At 64.9% G+C, this 17,965-nt stretch overlaps 2 protein-coding genes across 3 annotated transcripts in view; one reads left to right on the top strand and one right to left on the bottom strand.

The window, feature by feature from the left end:
- SLC5A5 (solute carrier family 5 member 5) lies at nt 1–8,525 on the bottom strand. Its single transcript, XM_071451762.1, has 15 exons — nt 8,377–8,525; nt 7,543–8,004; nt 7,021–7,086; nt 6,663–6,714; nt 6,501–6,568; nt 5,927–6,081; nt 5,310–5,450; nt 4,353–4,482; nt 3,739–3,827; nt 3,537–3,649; nt 3,021–3,091; nt 1,947–2,033; nt 1,056–1,288; nt 503–606; nt 1–226 (listed from the first exon to the last, which is right to left on the bottom strand). Exons 2-15 carry the CDS (start codon nt 7,897–7,899, stop codon nt 15–17), a joined length of 1,878 nt encoding a protein of 625 aa, XP_071307863.1. The 5' UTR covers nt 7,900–8,004; nt 8,377–8,525; the 3' UTR covers nt 1–14.
- Nucleotides 7,728–17,965, top strand: part of JAK3 (Janus kinase 3) — a 15,059-nt gene continuing 4,821 nt past the window's right edge. The window contains exons 1-15 of one of the 2 annotated variants that reach the window (XM_071451759.1): nt 7,728–7,867; nt 10,059–10,150; nt 10,685–10,897; nt 11,684–11,807; nt 11,894–12,005; nt 12,529–12,674; nt 13,146–13,428; nt 14,311–14,439; nt 15,130–15,287; nt 15,813–15,924; nt 16,121–16,307; nt 16,935–17,059; nt 17,137–17,271; nt 17,352–17,436; nt 17,529–17,656. In XM_071451759.1, coding sequence (XP_071307860.1) covers nt 10,693–10,897; nt 11,684–11,807; nt 11,894–12,005; nt 12,529–12,674; nt 13,146–13,428; nt 14,311–14,439; nt 15,130–15,287; nt 15,813–15,924; nt 16,121–16,307; nt 16,935–17,059; nt 17,137–17,271; nt 17,352–17,436; nt 17,529–17,656 — 1,929 coding nt within the window. In that variant the 5' untranslated portion in view covers nt 7,728–7,867; nt 10,059–10,150; nt 10,685–10,692. Of the gene's footprint in view, nt 7,868–9,725; nt 10,151–10,684; nt 10,898–11,683; nt 11,808–11,893; nt 12,006–12,528; nt 12,675–13,145; nt 13,429–14,310; nt 14,440–15,129; nt 15,288–15,812; nt 15,925–16,120; nt 16,308–16,934; nt 17,060–17,136; nt 17,272–17,351; nt 17,437–17,528; nt 17,657–17,965 lie in introns of those variants that run through there. The other variant, XM_071451758.1, reaches the window with a different exon arrangement.

Genomic DNA, 17,965 nt, shown 5'->3' on the forward strand with positions numbered 1-17,965 from the left:
CACCCCGCTGTCCCCTACACGTCGCTCTCGGTGACGGTGCCACCCTTGGCGGGGTCACACGGGGGTTTCCGCTCCCCTCCCGTCTCCAGCAGCGCCCGGGTCACCGTGGCCTTGTCCAGGGGCTCGTCCCCAGTGCTGCTGTCACCCTTGAGGCCACCCGAGGGTGCAGCCCTGACGATGTCCCACCACAGCACGCCCTGGGGACGCCGGCTCTGCCGCGCTGGCCCTGTCAGGAGGGGACACCGTGACAGGAATGGGTGACAGGGACAGAGTGACAAGGACAGGTGACAGGAATGAGGTCACAGGGAAGGGCGACAGGGACAGGGTGACAGGGACAGGGTGACAGGGAATGACGGGAATGAGGTCACAGGGAAGGGTGACAGGAATGGGTGACAGGGATGGGTGACAGGAATGAGGTCACAGGGAAGGGCGACAGGGACAGGGTGATGGGGGGTGACACAGGGGGTGACACAGGAGGTGACAGGGCCATCTCCCCTCTCACCTGGCAGCAGGCTGAGCAGGGCCCCTGTCCCCACAGTCCCCAGTGTCCCCAAGGCGCCGTAGTACAGGTAGGATATGGAGTAGAAGTCACCCAGGATGGCCGGGCTGTGACAGGGGACAGCGGGGTGTCACCGCCAGCAGGGACACACAGTGACATCACCACCCGCAGGAACACCCGGTGACATCACAGGGAATGGGGACAGGGTTGTGACATCACAGCCAGCAGGGCCAGGGATGTGATGTCACAGGGACCAGGGACGGGGATGTGATGTCACAACAAACAGGGAAGGGCTGTGACATCATAAGGGACAGGGACATTGTTGTGATGTCACAACAAGCAGGGGCAGTGACGTGACATCAGAGCCAGCAGGGACAGGGGTGTGACGTCACAGGGAATGGGGACAGTGATGTGACATTAGAGCCAACAGGAAAAGGGATGTGAGACCACAGCCAGCAGGGACAGGGACAGGGATGTGCCACCCCAGGGGACAGGGACAGGGACGTGCCACCCCAGGGGACAGGAGCACCCCTGCGCTCTCCCCAGCCCCACTCACCGCAGCGGCTCCGGGGGTGGCGCGGGCAGGGCGGGGCCGCTGGTGGCGCTGGTGGCGCTGGTGGCGTTGGTGGCGTTGGTGGCGTTGGTGGCGTTGGTGGCGTTGCGGGGCGGGCACAGCGTCCCCCAGGTGGGCAGCACCCCCATGGTGGCTGCGCTGGGCGGGTACAGGGTGGCACCCACAGCCACCCACAGTGACAGTGCCAGGCCCACGGCCAGGCCCCCCAGCACCCCCTGGGACAGGGATGGGGACAGGGACAGGGACAGGGACAGGGGATCAGCAGGGCCCAGGGGAGCTGTGGAGACCCCCCCAAAAATCCCAAATATCCCCATGGCTGTGCTGAATGGCAGAACCCCCAAAATCCTCCTCACCCCCAAATCCTCCCATTCCCAAAATCCCCCTCCCCAAACCCCCCAAATCCCCAATTCCCCAAACACCCCAAACACTCCAAACTCCCCAAACCATCCCCGTGCTGACCCCAAATCCCCAAACCCCAAACTGCTGACCCCAAATTCTCAAACCTCAAACCTCCAATCCCCAAACCCCAGACCCTTTCCCAAAATCCCTTAAACACCCCAATGCCCAAACCACAGACCCTGTCCCCAAATCCCCCAAACACCCCAACCCCCAAATCCCACAAACGCCAAACCTCAAATCCCAAACCGCTGATCCCAAACCCCAGACCCTCACACTAAACCCCCCAAACCCCAAATCCCCAAACCACAAATCTCCCAAATGCCCAAACCCCAAATCCCCCAAACCCAAACCTGACCCCAAACCCCAAATCCCCCAAACCCAAACCTGACCCCAAACCCCAAATCCCCCAAACCCAAACCCGACCCCAAACCCCAAACCCCAACCCCAAACCCCAAACCCTGACCCCGCACTCACGGCAGTGCCGCAGCGGGGCAGGAACATCCCCAGTATGAAGGCGCCCAGCAGGGGCCCGCTGATCACCCCCATCACCGTGAAGGAGCCCTGGCGTTTTGGGGGTTTTTTTGGGGTTATTTTAGGGTCTGGGAGAGCTCCAGGGGGGGCCTGGCACTGCCCCAACCCCCCGTCCTTGATGGATCTTCAGGTGCCACCAGAGCATGGCCATGTCCCCACTGTGTCCCCACTGTGTCCCTGTGGTGTCTCCACTCCGTTGGGCACAGACAGCGTGGGGGGTTTGGGGTTTTGGGGTTTTTTTTGGGGTCTGGGAGAGCTCCAGGAGGGCCTGGCACTGCCCCAAATGTCCCTTAAATGCTTGAGGGCTCTCTGGGTGCCACCCGAGCGTGGCCGTGTCCCTGCAGTGTCCCTGTGCTGTCCCCGCTGGTCCCCGCTCAGTTGGGCACAGAGAGCACAGGGAGAGTTGGGGGGTTTGAGGGGTTTTTTTGGTTTTTTTGGGGTCTGCAAGAGCTCCAGGGGGGCCTGGCACTGCCCCAACCCCTTCACCCTCGAGGGCTCTCCAGGTGCCACCTGAGCGTGGCCGTGTCCCCGCGGTGTCACCGCTTGGATGGTCACTGACAGCACGGGGGGGTTGGGGGATTTTGGGGGGGTTTTGGGTTTTTTTTGGGGTCTGCGAGAGCTCCAGGGGAGGCCTGGCACTGCCTCAACTCCCCCTCAATGAAGGTTCTCTGGGTGGCACCAGAGCTGGGCTGTGTCCCCGCAGTGTCCCTGCAGTGTCCCCACTCAGATGGGCACAGACAGGGGACAGGGTTTGGGGGGGATCCGGGGGAGGTTTGCAGGTTTTTTTAGGGTTTTTTGGGGTTTTTTTGAGGTCTGCAAGAGCTCCAGGGGGGCCTGGCACTGCCCCAACTCCTTCACCCTCGAGGGCTCTCCAGGTGCCACCGGAGCATGGCCGTGTCCCCACGGTGTCACCGCTTGGATGGTCACTGACAGCATGGGCGGGTTTGGGGGGATTTTGGGGTTTTTTGGGATGGTAGAAGCTGAGGGAGGGGATTTGGGATCTCGGGGGGCTCTCACCTGAAGGACACCCCCCCCCAGCAGTGAGGACAGAGCGGCCACGGTGATGCAGGAGGTGCCAAAGGTGAGAGCTGTGGGAATATGGGATGGGATGGGATTGGGATGGGATTTATGGGATTGGGATTGGGATGAGATTGATGGGATGGGATTGATGGGATTGATGAGATTGGGATTGATGGGATGGGTTAGGGTTGGGATTTGTGATAGATTGATGGGATGGGATTGATGGGGTGGGACAGAATCTATGGGATGGGATTGATGGGATTGGGATTGAGATGGGATGGATGGGATGGGATTGGGATAGAGATGGGATGGATGGGATGGGATTGGGATTGAGATGGGATTGGGTTAGGATTTCTGGGATTGGCTTGGGATTTACAGGATGGGATTGAGATGGAACTCATAGGGTGGAATGGGACGGCACAGCCTGGCACAGCCCGGGCAGGGGTGACCCTGGGGGTGACCCATCCTCGCAGGGTGTCCCATCCCTGTCCCCGCAGGCGCGGTGACACTCACAGAGCCCCTTGGAGATCAGTGTCAGCTTCCTGGGGGACAGCGCCGGCAGCCGCGGCCGCACCAGGTCCTCCACGGTGACGGCAGCCATGGCGTTGATGGATGTGGAGGCCGTGCTGGGCATGAGGTGGCCCCGTCAGCCCCATGGGGACACCGGGGTGGTGGCACCCCCCGCCCGTGTCCCCAGGCTGGGACCCCTCCTCACCTGAGCGTGCCGCTGTAGGCGCAGGCCAGGAACAGCCCCGGCACCCCCGGCGTGCTCCCAAAGATGTCCAGGACCAGGTAGGGCATGTACTGGGGAACAGGGGTGAGGGGAGGGGCCAGGGGGACCCCAAAACCCCTGGGAGGCCCCCAGACTCCCACCCCACTGCCTCAGGGGGTGCTGGAGGGGACAGGATCCCGGGGAGACCCCAAAACCCACTAGGAGCCCCCCAGACTCCTATCCCAATGCCTCAGGGGTGCTGGAAAGGATCTAGAGCCCTGGGGGACCCCAAATACCCCTGGGAGCCCCAAACTCCCACCCCACTGCCTCAGGGAGTGCTGGAGAGATGAGGATTCTGGAGGACCCCAAAACCCCTTCTGACCCCACTGCTTGAAGGGTCCTGAAAGGGCCAGGACCCCGGGGGATCCCAAAACCCCCTCTGACCCCACTACCTTGGGGAGTCCTGGAGAGGATCTGGATACCAAGGGACCCCTGTGCCCCTGAGGGGACCCAAAACCCCCTCTGACCCCACTGCTTGAGGGGTCCTGGAAGGGACACGATCCTGTGGGACCCCAAAACCCGCTGTGATGCCAGGGGGGGTCCCGGGGGGTCGGTACCTGGTCGGGGGCAGAGATGGCCCCAGCCAGCAGAGGGTCACAGTGGCCGTAGAGCACGAACATGACGAGCCCACAGGCCACGGCGCTGGCCACGATGCAGAACAGCCCGACCTGATTGACCAGCAGTGCCCTGCAGGGGCACGGGGGGCACGGGGGGCACGGGGGGCACAGGGGGCATGGGGGGCATGCGGGTCATGGGGAGCACAGGGAACACGGGGGGCATGGGGGGCGTGCAGGTCATGGGGGGCACGGGGGACACGGGGGGCATGGGGGGCATGGGGGGCACAGGGGACATGGGGGGGCACGGGGGACACGGGGGGCATGGGGGACATGAGGGGCATGGGGGGCACAGGGAACACGGGGGGCATGGGGAGCACAGGGGACATGGGGGCATGGGGGGCACGGACGGCATGGGGAACATGAGGGGCATGGGGGGCACAGGGGACATGAGGGGCATAGGGGGCATGGGGGGCACAGGGGGCATGCGGGGCATGGGGAGTACGGGGGACATGAGGGGCACAGGGGGCACGGGGGACATGGGGGACACGGGGGTCAGGGTCCTGCCAGGGCAACTGGAAAGGTGCCAGGTCCTGGCAGGGCGGGAGGGGCCGGGCAGGGAGTTGGGGTCTCGCACAGGAGGGCTCAGGCAGTGCGGGAGTGTGGGGTCCTGGCAGGGGTGTCAGGGGAATTCGGGGTCCATGAAAGGATGCAAGGAGGTCCTGGCAGGGGCTGTGCCAGGTCCTTGCAGGGCGCTTCACCCACACAACGACCCAGGCAGGAGACAAAGCCCCCCCTGCCCCCAGAGCATCCCCACCCCTCTGCGACTCCCAGCGCGGGATCCGGAAAATTCCCGGGGATGCCGGGGGGATCCGGAGAATTCCCGGGGTTCCCGGGGATGCCGAGGGGGTCCGGAGAGTTCCCGGTGTTCCCGGGGATGCCGGGGGGGTCCGGACTCACATCTTGGCCTCCCTCTCGCTCCTGCAGGCCACGTAGCGCTGCACCTGCGCTTGGTTGACGCCGTACATGGAGAGCCAGAGCAGCGTCCCGCCCAGCACGAAGGTCCACACCGTGTACCGGCTCCGCGGGTCCGGGTTGAAACTGGGCACGGCCCGGGACCGGTCAGGGGGGCACGGCATGGCACAGAGCCCGGGGAGAGCGGGCAGGGGCTGGGAGAGACCCCACAGATCCCGGGGTGGGGTGAGAGGGGCTGGGAGTGACCCCAGAACTCAGGGAAGGAGGTGAAGGGCTGGGGATGACCCCACAGATCCCAGCGTGGGATGAGAGAAGCTGGGGGCGACCCCAGAACTCAGGGCAAGGGGATGGGAGCTGGGAGTGACCCCAGAACCCGGGGAAGGGGGTGAAGGTCTGGGGGTCACCCCACAGATCCCGAGATTGGGGGTGAGAGGGGCTGGGGGTGACCCTAGAACCCAGAACAGGGGGTGAGGAAACTGGGAGTGACCCCCAGTACCCCGGGGCAGGGGCAGCGGGGTCCCGCGGGGTTTGGGGGCACACGGTGACCCCACAGATCCCAAGGCATGAGGAGCGGGGTCCCGCGGGGTTCGGGGGGGACCCACTCGGCGAAGTTGAGCCTGGAGCCGTTGCTGGCGATGCTCAGCACCTCGGCGGGACCCCCCGCCAGCAGCGTCCCCCGGATGGCGATGGCGACAAAACCCGCGAGCATCACAAACACCTGGAACACGTCGGTCCAGATGACAGCCTTCATCCCGCCCTGCGGCACAGCGAGCGGGGCTGAGCGCCGGGACACCCCCGCGACAGCCAGGGACACCCCCGAGAGAGCCAGGGACACCTCGGGACATCTCCACCCCCGGGACAGCCAGGGACACCCCCGGGACAGCCAGGGACAGCGGGGGACACCCCCGAGACAGCCAGGGACACCTCGGGACAGCCAGGGACACCTCGGGACATCTCCTGGGACACCTCGGAACAGCCAGGGACACTTCTGGACACCCACAGGACACCCTGGGACACCCCCAGGACACCTCGGGACCCCACCAAGACCCCCCCAGGACACCTCGGGACACCCCCAGGACACCCTGGGACATCCCAGGACAACCCCTGGGACACCTCGGGACCCATCGGGACACCCGAGACGCCCCGGGGACCCCCCAGGACCCCCCCCCCGCTCACGATGGTGGTGTAGAAGGTGCAGATGGCCCCCGTGGACAGCAGCGATGCCCAAATATCCAGCCCGGTGACTGAGGGAAGAGGGGACAATGCTGAGGGGGGGAATTGTCACCTGGGGAGGGGGACACAGGGACGGGGAGAGCCCCCCCCCGCGCCACACCACACCTTGGTTTAGGATCAGGGCTGGCGCGTAGATGACGATCCCAGTGTAGAGCATCTGCGGGAAGAGGGGGCTCAGGATCCCGAGGGGGGGCTCAGGATCCCGAGGGGGGCTCAGGATCCCGAGGGGGGCTCAGGGTCCCGAGTGGGGGCTCAGGGTCCCAAGGGGGGGCTCAGGGTCCCCTCGCAGGTGACACGGCGGGGGGGATCGGCGCGGTTTTCTCTCCAAACAGCGCTCCCGCCGCGCCGCTCTCGCTCCGAGCCAGCCCAAACAGCAGCACGGGGCCGAGGGCGCTTCCCAGGGGCTCAGGGCACCGCCAGCGCTGTCCCCGCGCTGTCCCCAAGGCCAGCACCGCACACGCACCGTGGCCACCACGTACTGCACGGTCCCGCACAGCCGCACGCTCCGGCTGAAGCGCCGCTCCAGGTACTGCGACAAGGACAAAGAGCACGTCGGGACCAGCTCGGAGTGAGCCCTGAGCAGGGGCTGGGGGGGCTCGAGGGACCCCCAAAACCCCGGCAGGGCGAGCGGGATCCCGCGGGGTTGGGGGGACCCCCAGAACCCCAAGGCACGGGGGGAGCGGGGTCCTACGGGGCTGCGAGGGGACACCCGGGTCACCCCGGGACACCCCCAGGACAGCCAGGGACACCTTGGGACAACCCCCGGGACACCCCCAGGACAGCCAGGGACACCCCAGAACACTTCGGGACCCCCGGGACATCCCCCGGGACACCCCGGGACACCTCGGGAGCGGGGTCCGCACCCTCCGGGGGGGCCTCATCCGCCGAGTTGAGCCCGGAGCCGTTGGCAGCGATGCTCGGCACCTCGGCGGGCCCCCCCAGCCGTGTCCCCGCCGTGTCCCCGCCGTGTCCCCGCCGTGCCCACCTCGTAGGTGCTGGTGAGCCCCAGGCGGTAGAAGACGGGCAGGAAGAGCTGCGCGGTGAGCGCGCTGTTGATGAGCTGCGCCAGGCACATCCAGAGGAATTTGGCTCCGTAGCGGAACGCCTCGGCCGGCACCCCCAGCACCTGGATGGCCGACATGAAACTGGCGGACAGCGAGAGCCCCACGGGCAGCGCCGACATCCTCCGGCCACCCGTGAAAAAATCCTCCGAGGTTTTCTGGCCGCCCTTGGCCAGCCCGTGGAAGAGCCCGATGGCCGTGGAGATCAGCAGCATCAGCGCGAAGACTCCGTAATCCCACGGGCTGAAGGTGAGGTCCCGCACGTCCTGGGGTCCTGGCATGGTGGCTTTAGGGTGTGGGGGACCCCAAATAGGGCGGCTGCGGGAGGGACTCGGCGCGGGGTTAGGCCGGGGCTCGGCGGCAGCGGCGCATCCGAGGGGGGGAGACTGGAGGGAGAGAGAATTCCTTGGAATGGGAAAGAGGAGTGGGGAGCGGGACTTTGTGCCGCACCCCGTGCCCTCCGTGCCCTTCCCAAGCCGGGGCTGTGCCAAGGGGTGCCAAAGGGCAGAGTCCGAGGAGGAACAGCCAGAATTTGGCTGGGGAATTGCCCCCGATCCTTCCCCGCTTGGGCTGCTCCGGCCACCGGCTCCAGGGAAGCACCGAAGGGACACGGCCGGGAGGGAGCGGGGAGGGAGAGGGAGAGGGGGGGAGAGACCCCTCCCCAAAGCAGCACAAACAAGGAGGGGCAGAGCCTCCGGCGGAGCCAAAGTTATCTCCAGCCGAGGGGAAAAAACAACAAACCCGAAGGAAACCTTTACCCCAGAAGGAACAGGTTGTTGTTTGCCGGCGGAGCGGGACGGACCGGCCGGACCGAGCCCGAGGAGCCGAGCGGGGGCTGCTCCCCGGGGAGGGGTCCCTGCCGCGTCCCCGGAGGTGTGGAGGGCCCGGCCGTGCCTCGAGCTGCTCCAGCCGGCGGGAGGCACGTTCAGGCGCTCGGGGAGGGAGCCGCGGCGGGGAGGATGGAGCTGTCGGCGGCCGTGGCCATAAATAACCCCTTCCCTCCCGTACGGCCCCGGCGCTGAGCCCCGGCAGCGCGGCGGTGGCGGGGCAGGACGGTGGCTCCTGGCGGGATACGTGGCACCGGGCGTGGGGCTGGCCCCGCTTCCTCATTCCCTGCCACCAACGCCACCTTGTCCCGCCCGGGCACGGACAGGTTTGGGGATTTCCACGCTCTTGCCCCAAACCCCGCGGGTGAGGTTGGGGTTGGGGCAGGGGAACAGCCCTGAGGTGAGGACAGAGCTGGCAGTGTGGCCTCTGATGTGTCACCGCCCCCTCCGAGGTGTCACCGAGGGGGAAGAGTCCACTCCAGGGTGTCACCACGGCGGCAGTGTCCCCTCCAAGGTGTGGCCACCGGGGAACTGTCCCCTCCGAAGTGTCACTGCAAGGTCCCTGTCCCCTACACAGCATCACCACGAGGTCACTGTCCCCTCCCGGTCATCACCATGGAGGCAGTGTCCTCTCCAGGCCATCACCACGAGGTCACCGTCCCCTCCAGGTCACCAGCATGAAGGCACCGTCCCCTCCGAGATGTCACCACGGAGGCATTGCCCCCTCCCAGGTGTCACCACGAAGGCTGCGTCCCCTCTAATCCATCACCGCGAGGTCCCCGTCCCCTCCCCGGTGCCACCACGGGGCCACCGCCCCCTCTGAGTCCTCCCCGCCGGGCAGACGAGGGTCCCTGTCCCTGTCTCCAGCCCTGGTGGTGGCACTGTCCCCACCACATGTCCCCGGAGCGGGGGGACAGGGCAGGGCAGGACCCCTTCCCCTCCCCGCCGCGGCGCCTCCTCCTCGCCGAGCGGGCTTGGAGCAGCTCCAGGGGAAAAAACAACGAGTTTGGGCCACATCCGCCGGGCGGGGACGTGCGACACCGCACGGGCCCGGGGCTGGCACACGCCCAGCCCCGCGGTGGCACCGCGGGCAGGACCGGGGCCAGGAGGGGCTCTGGGAGTGGCAGCAATGGGGGACGGGGGGGGTTGGCAGCGCCCTGGCCGAGCTGCCCTGGCAGAGCATCCCCCGTCCCTGTGGTACCCACGGCGCCAGCACTGGGGGGTGCCCGGAGTGTCCCCGGGGATGCCCAGAGGTGCCCAGAGGATTCCCGAGGGTGCCCAGATTGTCCCTGGGGGTACCCAGAGGGTCTCCAGGGGTGCCCAGTGTCCCCGAGGGTGCCCAGAGAGTCCCCGGAGGTGCCCAGAGAGTCCCCGAGAGTGCCCAGATTGTCCCCGGGTTTGCCCAAAGGAGTGCCCGGCTTTGCCCAAAGGAGTGCCCAGAGTGTGCCCGGGGGTGCCCAGGTTTTCAACCCTTCGCCCTCCCGACACCCCCTGGCTGCGCCCCGGGGTGTCGCATTTTGTCCCCCCTCCCCTGGAAGGAAGCCGCCCGCCCAGGAGGCCTCGGGCAGGAAGGAAGTCGCCCGGGGGATTTTTTATCTCTCCTTCGCTCGCAGCCACCTACGCACCCCCAGAACCCCGATTTGGCAGCGCAGCCCGTCCGGGACCCCCTCCCCAGGCCCGCAGCGAGGCCCCCGGCACGGCAGAGGTACCGGGGGGGAGCCGGGGGTGCGGCCAGCTCGGGATGGAACCGGGGATGGAACCGGGGATGGGGCCGGGATGGGGCCGGGATTGGGGCCGGGATGGAGCTGGGGATGGGGCCGGGATTGGAGCCGGGATGGAGCTGGGGATGGGGCCGGGATTGACTCAGGATGGAACCGGGATGGGGCTGGGATGGAACCGGGGTGGAGCCGGGATTGACTCAGGATAGAACCGGGGATGGAGCCGGGATGGAACCGGGATAGGGCCGGGATGGAGCCGGGATGGGGCTGGGATGGAACCGGGATGGAGCCGGGTCCCCCCTGCTCACACCGGGAGCACTGAGGCAGAGGAGGAGCGGCCGGGAGGATGGGACAGGCTGGGAGAGGGGGGCGAAATCCAACCGCGTGCCTCAGTTTCCCCTCCCTCCTTCCCAGGAGGGGCCCATCCCAGCCCTGCGGGTGTTGCTGCTGCGGGGTTTGACCGCGGGGAGGATGATGAGGGTGGGACAAGGGGGTCACTCCGAGTCTCCCTTTCCTTGCAGCGCCTGCCATGGCCCCGCTGGGCGAGGAGACGCCGCTGATCGGGGGCCGCTCCTGCAGCCTCTCGTCGGCCGAGAGCGGGACCCTGCAGGTGTTCCTGTACCACCGGGCCCCCGCCCCGCGCCGGGCCCCGGGCAGCGCCGCGGGCACGCTCAGCTTCACCTTCGGCGAGTACACGGCCGAGGAGCTTTGTGTGCGCGCTGCCAAAGCCTGCGGTGAGCGCCGGGCCCGGGGCACCCGCCGGGGTGGGGGGTACGGGATGTGGGAATGGGCTCATGGGTGTGGGAACGGGGTCCTGGATGGGAAATGGGGTCCGGGATGGGGGAATGGGGTTCTGTTTGTGGGTACGGGGTCCGGGATGTGAGGATGGGGTCCTGGGTGTGGGTACAGGGTCTTGGGTGTGAATACAGGGTCCTGGATAGGAGAATGGGGCCCTGGGTGTGGGAATGGGGATCTGGATGTGGGTACAGGGTCCTGGGTGTGGAGATGGGCTCCTGTTTGTGGGTACAGGGTCCTGGGTGTGGGTACAGGGTCCTGGGAGTGGGGATGGGGTCCTAGGTTTGGGTATGGGGTCCTGGATGTGGAAATGGGGTCCTGGGTGTGGGGATGGGGTCCTGGATGTGGAAATGGGGTCCTGGATGGGGGAATGGGGTTCTGAATGGGAGAATGGGGTCCTGGGTGTGGGTACAGGGCCCTGGGTGTGAATACAGGCTCCTGGATGGGAGAATGAGGCCCTGGGTGCGGGTACGGGGTCCTGGGTGTGGAAATGGGGTTCTGTATTCGTCCTCAGCAGGAAATTCTGGCTGTGAACTCCAGATCCCAGCAGTGGGGTTTGGGTCCTGCCTGTGGAGTTTGGGTCCTGCCTGTGGCCTTGGGGTCCAGTCATGAGCTCAGGATCCATGGGCTCAGCGTCCCGAGTGCATCCTTGCCAGGAGATCCTGGCTGTGGCTGTGGGGTCTCAGGGCCATGGGCTCGGGTCCCAGCCCCCTGTGTGTCCCCAGGCGTGCTGCCCGTGTGCCACCCTCTCTTTGCCCTGGCCACGGAGGACCTGAGCTGCTGGTTCCCCCCCAACCACGTGTTCACCGTGGATGAGTCCTGCAGCCAGGTCGTGGTGTACAGGATCAGGTGCAGCTCCCACCCTTCCCTGGCATCCCTCGGGGTCGTGGTCTCTGGGGGACGCAGCGCTGAGACCCCTTCTCTGTCCCCATCAGGTTCTTCTTCCCCAACTGGTGCGGACTGGGACAGTCCCACCGCTTCCAGCTGCTGAACGGCCGGGCCAGCCCCATCCTGGACTACCCCGTCATTGATTACCTGTTTGCCCAGGTGAGCACTGCCAGCCTGGCTCATCCTCCTCCTCCTCCTCATCCCCCAGGCTGTGTCTGTCTCCTGTGGGGACCGGGATGGTTCCGGGGGTGGTTTTGTGGTGTTCTCTCCTCCTTCTCCTTCTCCTTCTCCTTCTCCTTCTCCTTCTCCTCCTCTTCCTCCTCCTCTTCCTCCTCCTCTTCCTCCTCCTCATCCCTCAGGCTCTCTCTACTGCCTGTGGAGACCAGGATGGTGCCAGGGGTATTTTTGGGGTGTTCTGACCCCTCTCCTCCTCCTCTTCCTCCTCCTCCTCCTCCAGCCTGGGGGATGAGGCTCCTCTCCCCTGGCTCACCTGGAGCTGCTCATGACCACCCCCAGATGTGGTCACTCTGTCCCCTGAGGGGGACACGCCCTGGGGACAGGGAAGCAGAGCCTGGGCAGGATGTGACTCCTGGGGGCTCTGGGACATGAGGGTGACACTGGCACGGTTTGGGGGGGTCTCGGGAGATGGGAGAGCCCCCCCCGAGCCTCGTGCCCTTCCCAGTCCCGCAGTGATTTCATCGGGGGCCGCGTGGCCGTGGGGCTGAGCCTGCCCACGCAGGAGCAGTGCCTGAGCCTGGCCGTGCTGGACATGCTGCGCATCGCCAAGGAGCAGCGGCAGAGCCCCGCGCAGGTCTGCAGCCACGTCAGGTGAGACAGGGACAGTGGCACTCACGGGACCCTGTGACACCCCTGGGGACAGAGGGACACCCATGGGGACAGAGTGACACCCCTGAAGACAGCCCGGCATGGCTGGGGACAACCTGAATCCTATAGGGACAGTGTGGCACCCATGGGGACAGTGTGACACCCCTGGGGACAGCCTGAATCCCATGGGGACAGTGTGACACCCCTAGGGACAGTGTGACAGCCTCGGGGACAGCCTGAAACCCATGGGGACAGTGTGATAGCCCCAGGGACAGTGGGATACTCCTGGGGACAGTGTGATAACCTCGAGGACACCCTGACACCCCCGGGGTCAGTGTGACACCCCTGGAGACAGTGTGACACCCCCAGGGACACCCCGACACCCCCAGGGACAGTGTGACACCCCCGGGGACAGTGTGACACCCCCAGGGACAGTGTGGCACGCCCCGGGACACCCCGCTCCGCTCCCCACAGCTACAAGTCGTGCCTGCCGGCGCCGCTGCGCTCGCAGATCCAGCAGCACAACTTCGTGACCCGCAAGCGCCTCCGCCGCCGCTTTGGCAAATCCCTGCGGCGCCTGGGGGGCTGTGAGCCGGACGCGCCGCACCTGAAGCTCAAGTACCTGCTGGACCTGGAGCGGCTCCAGCGCCGCCGCAGCGAGGAGATTTTCCACGTGCGCTCCCCCGGATCCGCAGCACCCGTCACCATCCACGTGTGCGGTGACAGCGGCGTGGCCTGGAGCTGCGGTGGCTCCGAGGTGCTCCGGTGTTCCGGTCTCTCTGAGTGCCACTGAGGGAACCCCGGCCAGCCCCGAGACAGTGAACAGCATGGGGAGGGCATTCTCCCATGCCCTGGGGTTACAGAGGGCAGCCAGGCTGCTCCTGGGGGTGCCAAAGGCAGCCAGGCTGATCCTGGGGGTGCCAAAGGCAGCCAGGCTGATCCCTGAGGGTATCAAAGGCAGCCAGGCTGATCCTGGGGGTACCAAAGGCAGCCAGGCTGATCCCTGAGGGTACCAAAGGAAGCCAGGCTGATCCCTGAGGGTACCAAAGGCAGCCAGGCTGATCGCCTGAAGCAGAGGAGATGCCAGAGCAATGGCAGAGGATAAAGGGGCCAACTCTTAGCAGGGTTTAATCCAAGGTTTATTTCAGGAGCGCCAAGGAGCCTCCACAAACCTCATGGGGATCCCGCTGAGAGCCCCAGGAGAGGTGCCAAGGTTACATTGAAAGGGAGGGGGGAACATAAAGTAGATAATAACATTTTACTGACCAATAAGAAAAATTAAGGTATGGGTACTGGGGAATGGACATTTAGGACAGGGTATGGGGTAACACTTGGGGGGCTGAGCCCTGGCCTCTGGCTGATCACTCGACATCCTGGATGGAAAGTTCTAGATGGAGGGGATGGGATGCTGAGTGATTGACAGAGAGCCAGGGTGGGGATTTGGGGATGATCTCAGCAAAGGAAAGGGATTACACAGGTAAAGGGAGGGGATACAATCTGGGTTAAACCATTTAGGAAAAATAGAGGGATATAAAAACAAAACCATTACAACGTATAAAAACACACTACAACAGGCGTGGCTGGGCGCACTGCGGGGAGCTGGCAGGGCGGGGTTGTCACCTTGGCTGTCCCTTCACAGAGCCGCCAGCACTTCTGCGACTTCCCCGACATCGCCGACATCAGCATCAAGCAGGCGGCGAGCCGCGAGGGCGGCGGCCCCGTGGAGAACCGGCTGGTCACCGTCACCAAGGCGGACAACCGGGTGCTGGTGAGCTCGGGAAGGGTTTGGGGAGCCCCGGGAGGGCTGCGGGGGACAAGGGGGTGACACCAAGGCTGGCAGAGTGTGAAAAATTGCATGTATTTTATGATTGGCTTTTCGCGAATATTGAAATGAATATTGTATGTGTTGTGTTAGAAAGTGATGCTGTATTAATTCTCTTAAGTACTGTGTTAAATATAGGTTTAGGTTATAAAAATTGTTAAAATAGAAACTGTGCTATGTAGGATACTTTTTTTAAAGAAAGGACTCGCAGTGAGATAGCAGCCACAGGACAAATAAATCTTTCAGAGAAAAAGAATTTATTGCTCCATTATCAGAAGAAACGAACTTCTTCCTCCCTCGAAGGCGCTGTCAGGATTCAGAGGAAGAAGCTGACAATGACCAGACAGAATCCTGTATTTGAATGGAATTTATGCATCATGTATGAAGTGTATGAATATGCAACAGGCTGTTGTTTTTAAGGGTTAATCCTCTGTTAACTGTGTCCTTTTTCGGGCTCGGGCTGCCCAGAAAAGTACCCGGACATCCGTAACTCTTTGTATTTATTGTCTCATATTGTCCAAATTCAAATTGTCCAAATTATTATTACTCTAATCGTATTACTATTTCTATAACCATTTTATTACTATTGAACTTTTACAATTTTAAAGCCAAGCGACTGGCGTTTTTCACACACAGGAGGTGGAGTTCGCCACGCTGCGGGAGGCCCGGTCCTTCGTGGCTCTGCTCGATGGTTACTACCGGCTGACAGCGGATGCCCAGCACTACTTCTGCAGGGAGGTGGCACCGCCACGGCTGCTGGAGGACCTGGAGAACCAGTGCCACGGGCCCATCAGGTGGGCACCGGGACCCCCTGGGCACCAGGAACCCCTGGGAACTGGGTACCGGGACCCCCTGGGCATCCCCGAGCCCGAGGGGATGTGGGGATGGAGGGGACAGAGCCACCCCCGGCCCGGGTGGGGCTCCACAGGGATCTGCTGGGTTTGGGGAGTGGGCACAGGGGTGGGCACAAGGGGTGGGGATAGGGAGGGGACAGAGGAGGGGACAGGGGGAGCACAGGGGAGGGCACAGGGGGTGGGCACAGGGAATGGGCACAGGGATGGGGACAGGGATGGGCACAGGGATGGGGACAGGGGTGGGCACAGTGGGGTGGGCACGGGGGGGACAGGGGGGTGGGCAAAGAGGAGCGCACAAGGATGGGCACAGGGGAGGGCACAGTGGGGTGGGCACAGTGGGGTGGGCACAGGGGGGGACACAGGGGCGGGCACAGGGGTGGGAACAGCGGGGCGGGCACAGGGGGTGGGCACAGGGGGTGCCCATGATGTCCCCATGTGGCACCATGGCCATCCCTGCCTTGGCAGCGCCGAGTTTGCCGTGAACAAGCTGGAGGCGGCCGGGGGTGCCCCGGGGCTGTTCCTGCTGCGCCGCAGCCCCCAGGACTTTGACAGTTACCTGCTGACCGTGTGTGTGCAGGTGAGACCCCCGGGAGACCCCCGGGACACCGGGCAGGGGGGCTTGGGGGGGGCCACAACCCGGGCACTGGGAGGGCAGCACAGCCCTGGCACCTGCAGGGCGGTGACACGAGGACGGCGCCACCCGCGGTGTCCCCTCGGGGCAGGAGGGGTTTGGGGGGGTGCCCCCAATGCTGACCCCGGTGTTTCCCCCCCAGACCCGCTCCGGCCGGGATTACAAACGGTGCCGGATCCGCCGGGACGAGGACGGGCACTGGTGGCTGTCGGGGGTGGCGCGGAGGTTCTGCAGCCTGCGGGAGCTGCTGGGCACCTACGGGCACCACGGGCTGCAGGCCGAGGGGGCACCCATGCGCCTGGAGGTGGCCTGTCCCCCCCGGGCCAAAGGTGACACCAGGGGGGCATGGCAGAGGGGGCTGTGATGTCACAGAGCTGCTGTGATGTCACGGAGGGGGCTGTGATGTCACAGAGCGGCTGTGATGTCACAGAGGGGGCTGTGAGGCCACAGAGTAGCTGTGATGTCACAGAGTAGCTGTGACGCCACAGAGTAGCTATGATGTCACAGAGCTGCTGTGATGTCACAGAGCAGTTGTGATGTCACAGAGTGGCTGTGATGTCACAGAGTGGGCTGTGATGTCAAAGCAGATGTGAGGTCAGAGTGGCTCTAATGTCACAGGGCAGTCTGATGTCACAGAGTGGGCTGTGATGTCACAAAATTACTGATGTCACAAAGGAAGCTATGATGTCACAGAGCAGCTGTGATGTCACAGAATGACTGATGTCACAAAGCAGGCTATGATGTCACAGAGTGGGATGTGATGTCACAGAGTGGCTGTGATGTCACAGAGTGGGCTGTGATGTCACAAAGCAGGCTATGATGTCACAGAGCAGCTGTGATGTCACAGAGCGGCTGTGATGTCACAGAGCTGCTGTGACATCCCAGGGTGGCTGTGTGAGGTCCCCAGGTGGGGGTCCCCTGCCCAAGGCCCCCCTCACGCCCTCTCTGGCCCCCAGAGAAGTCCAACCTGCTGATCGTCCGCAGCGGGGTCCCCTGTCCCCCTGGGTCCCCTCCCGCGCCCCGGCGCCGCAGCCTCCAGCAGATGATGTTCCACAAGATCGACCCCCAGAGCCTGACACGGGTACGGGGCAGGGCAGGGCCACAGGGGGGTGGCACAGGGGGACAGGAACCCCCTGGCAACGTCCCCGTGTCCCCCAGGGCGAGAGCCTGGGCCAGGGCTCCTTCACCCAGATCTACAAAGGCATCAAACGGGACCAGGACGAGGAGGATGGAGCCCGGCAGACCCCGGTGGTGCTCAAGGTCATGGACAGCAGCCACCGCAACTGCCTGGAGGTGAGGGGTGGCACTGCCACCTGCAGGATGTCACCTCGGGGTCCCTAAGGCCCGCCCTGAGCCCTCTGTCCCTGTCCCAGTCCTTCCTGGAGGCCGCCAGCACCATGAGCCAGCTCTCCCACAAACACCTGGTGCTGCTGCACGGCGTCAGCCTCGGCAAGGACAGTGAGTGTCCGGCGGGGCGGTGGCCACGGTGCCACCTGGGCACCCCTGAGCGCAGTGTGGGCACCCCCTGACCCCCCCCGGGGTGCCCCCAGGTGTGATGGTGCAGGAGCACGTCCGGCACGGGCCCCTGGACCTGTACCTGCGCAAGAACCGGGGCGCGGTGACCACCGGCTGGAAGCTGACGGTGGCCAAGCAGTTGGCCTATGCCCTCAACTACCTGGTGAGCCCACGGCGGTGGGAGGGGGTCCCTGGGGGTCTTGGGGGGCTGGCCTTGGGGTTCTGGCTTTGGGTATGGGGTCCTGTGCTCATCCTCCGTGGGGAATCCAGGTCTGGGTTTGGGGTCCTGGCTCTGGGTTCGAGATCCTGTGTTTATCCTCCATGGGGAGTCCTGGCTGCGGGCTCTGGATCCCAGGTGGATCCCTCATACCCCCACATCCAATGGATCCCATGGATCCCCACCCCACAGCTCCCACACCCCTATATCCCATGGATCCCATGGATTCCCCATCCCACAGCCCCCAATCCATCC

Source organism: Agelaius tricolor, unplaced genomic scaffold, assembly GCF_023055355.1.
Source record: "Agelaius tricolor isolate 1412-34295 unplaced genomic scaffold, bAgeTri1.0.p SCAF_33, whole genome shotgun sequence".
Taxonomy (NCBI): Eukaryota; Metazoa; Chordata; class Aves; order Passeriformes; family Icteridae; genus Agelaius; species Agelaius tricolor.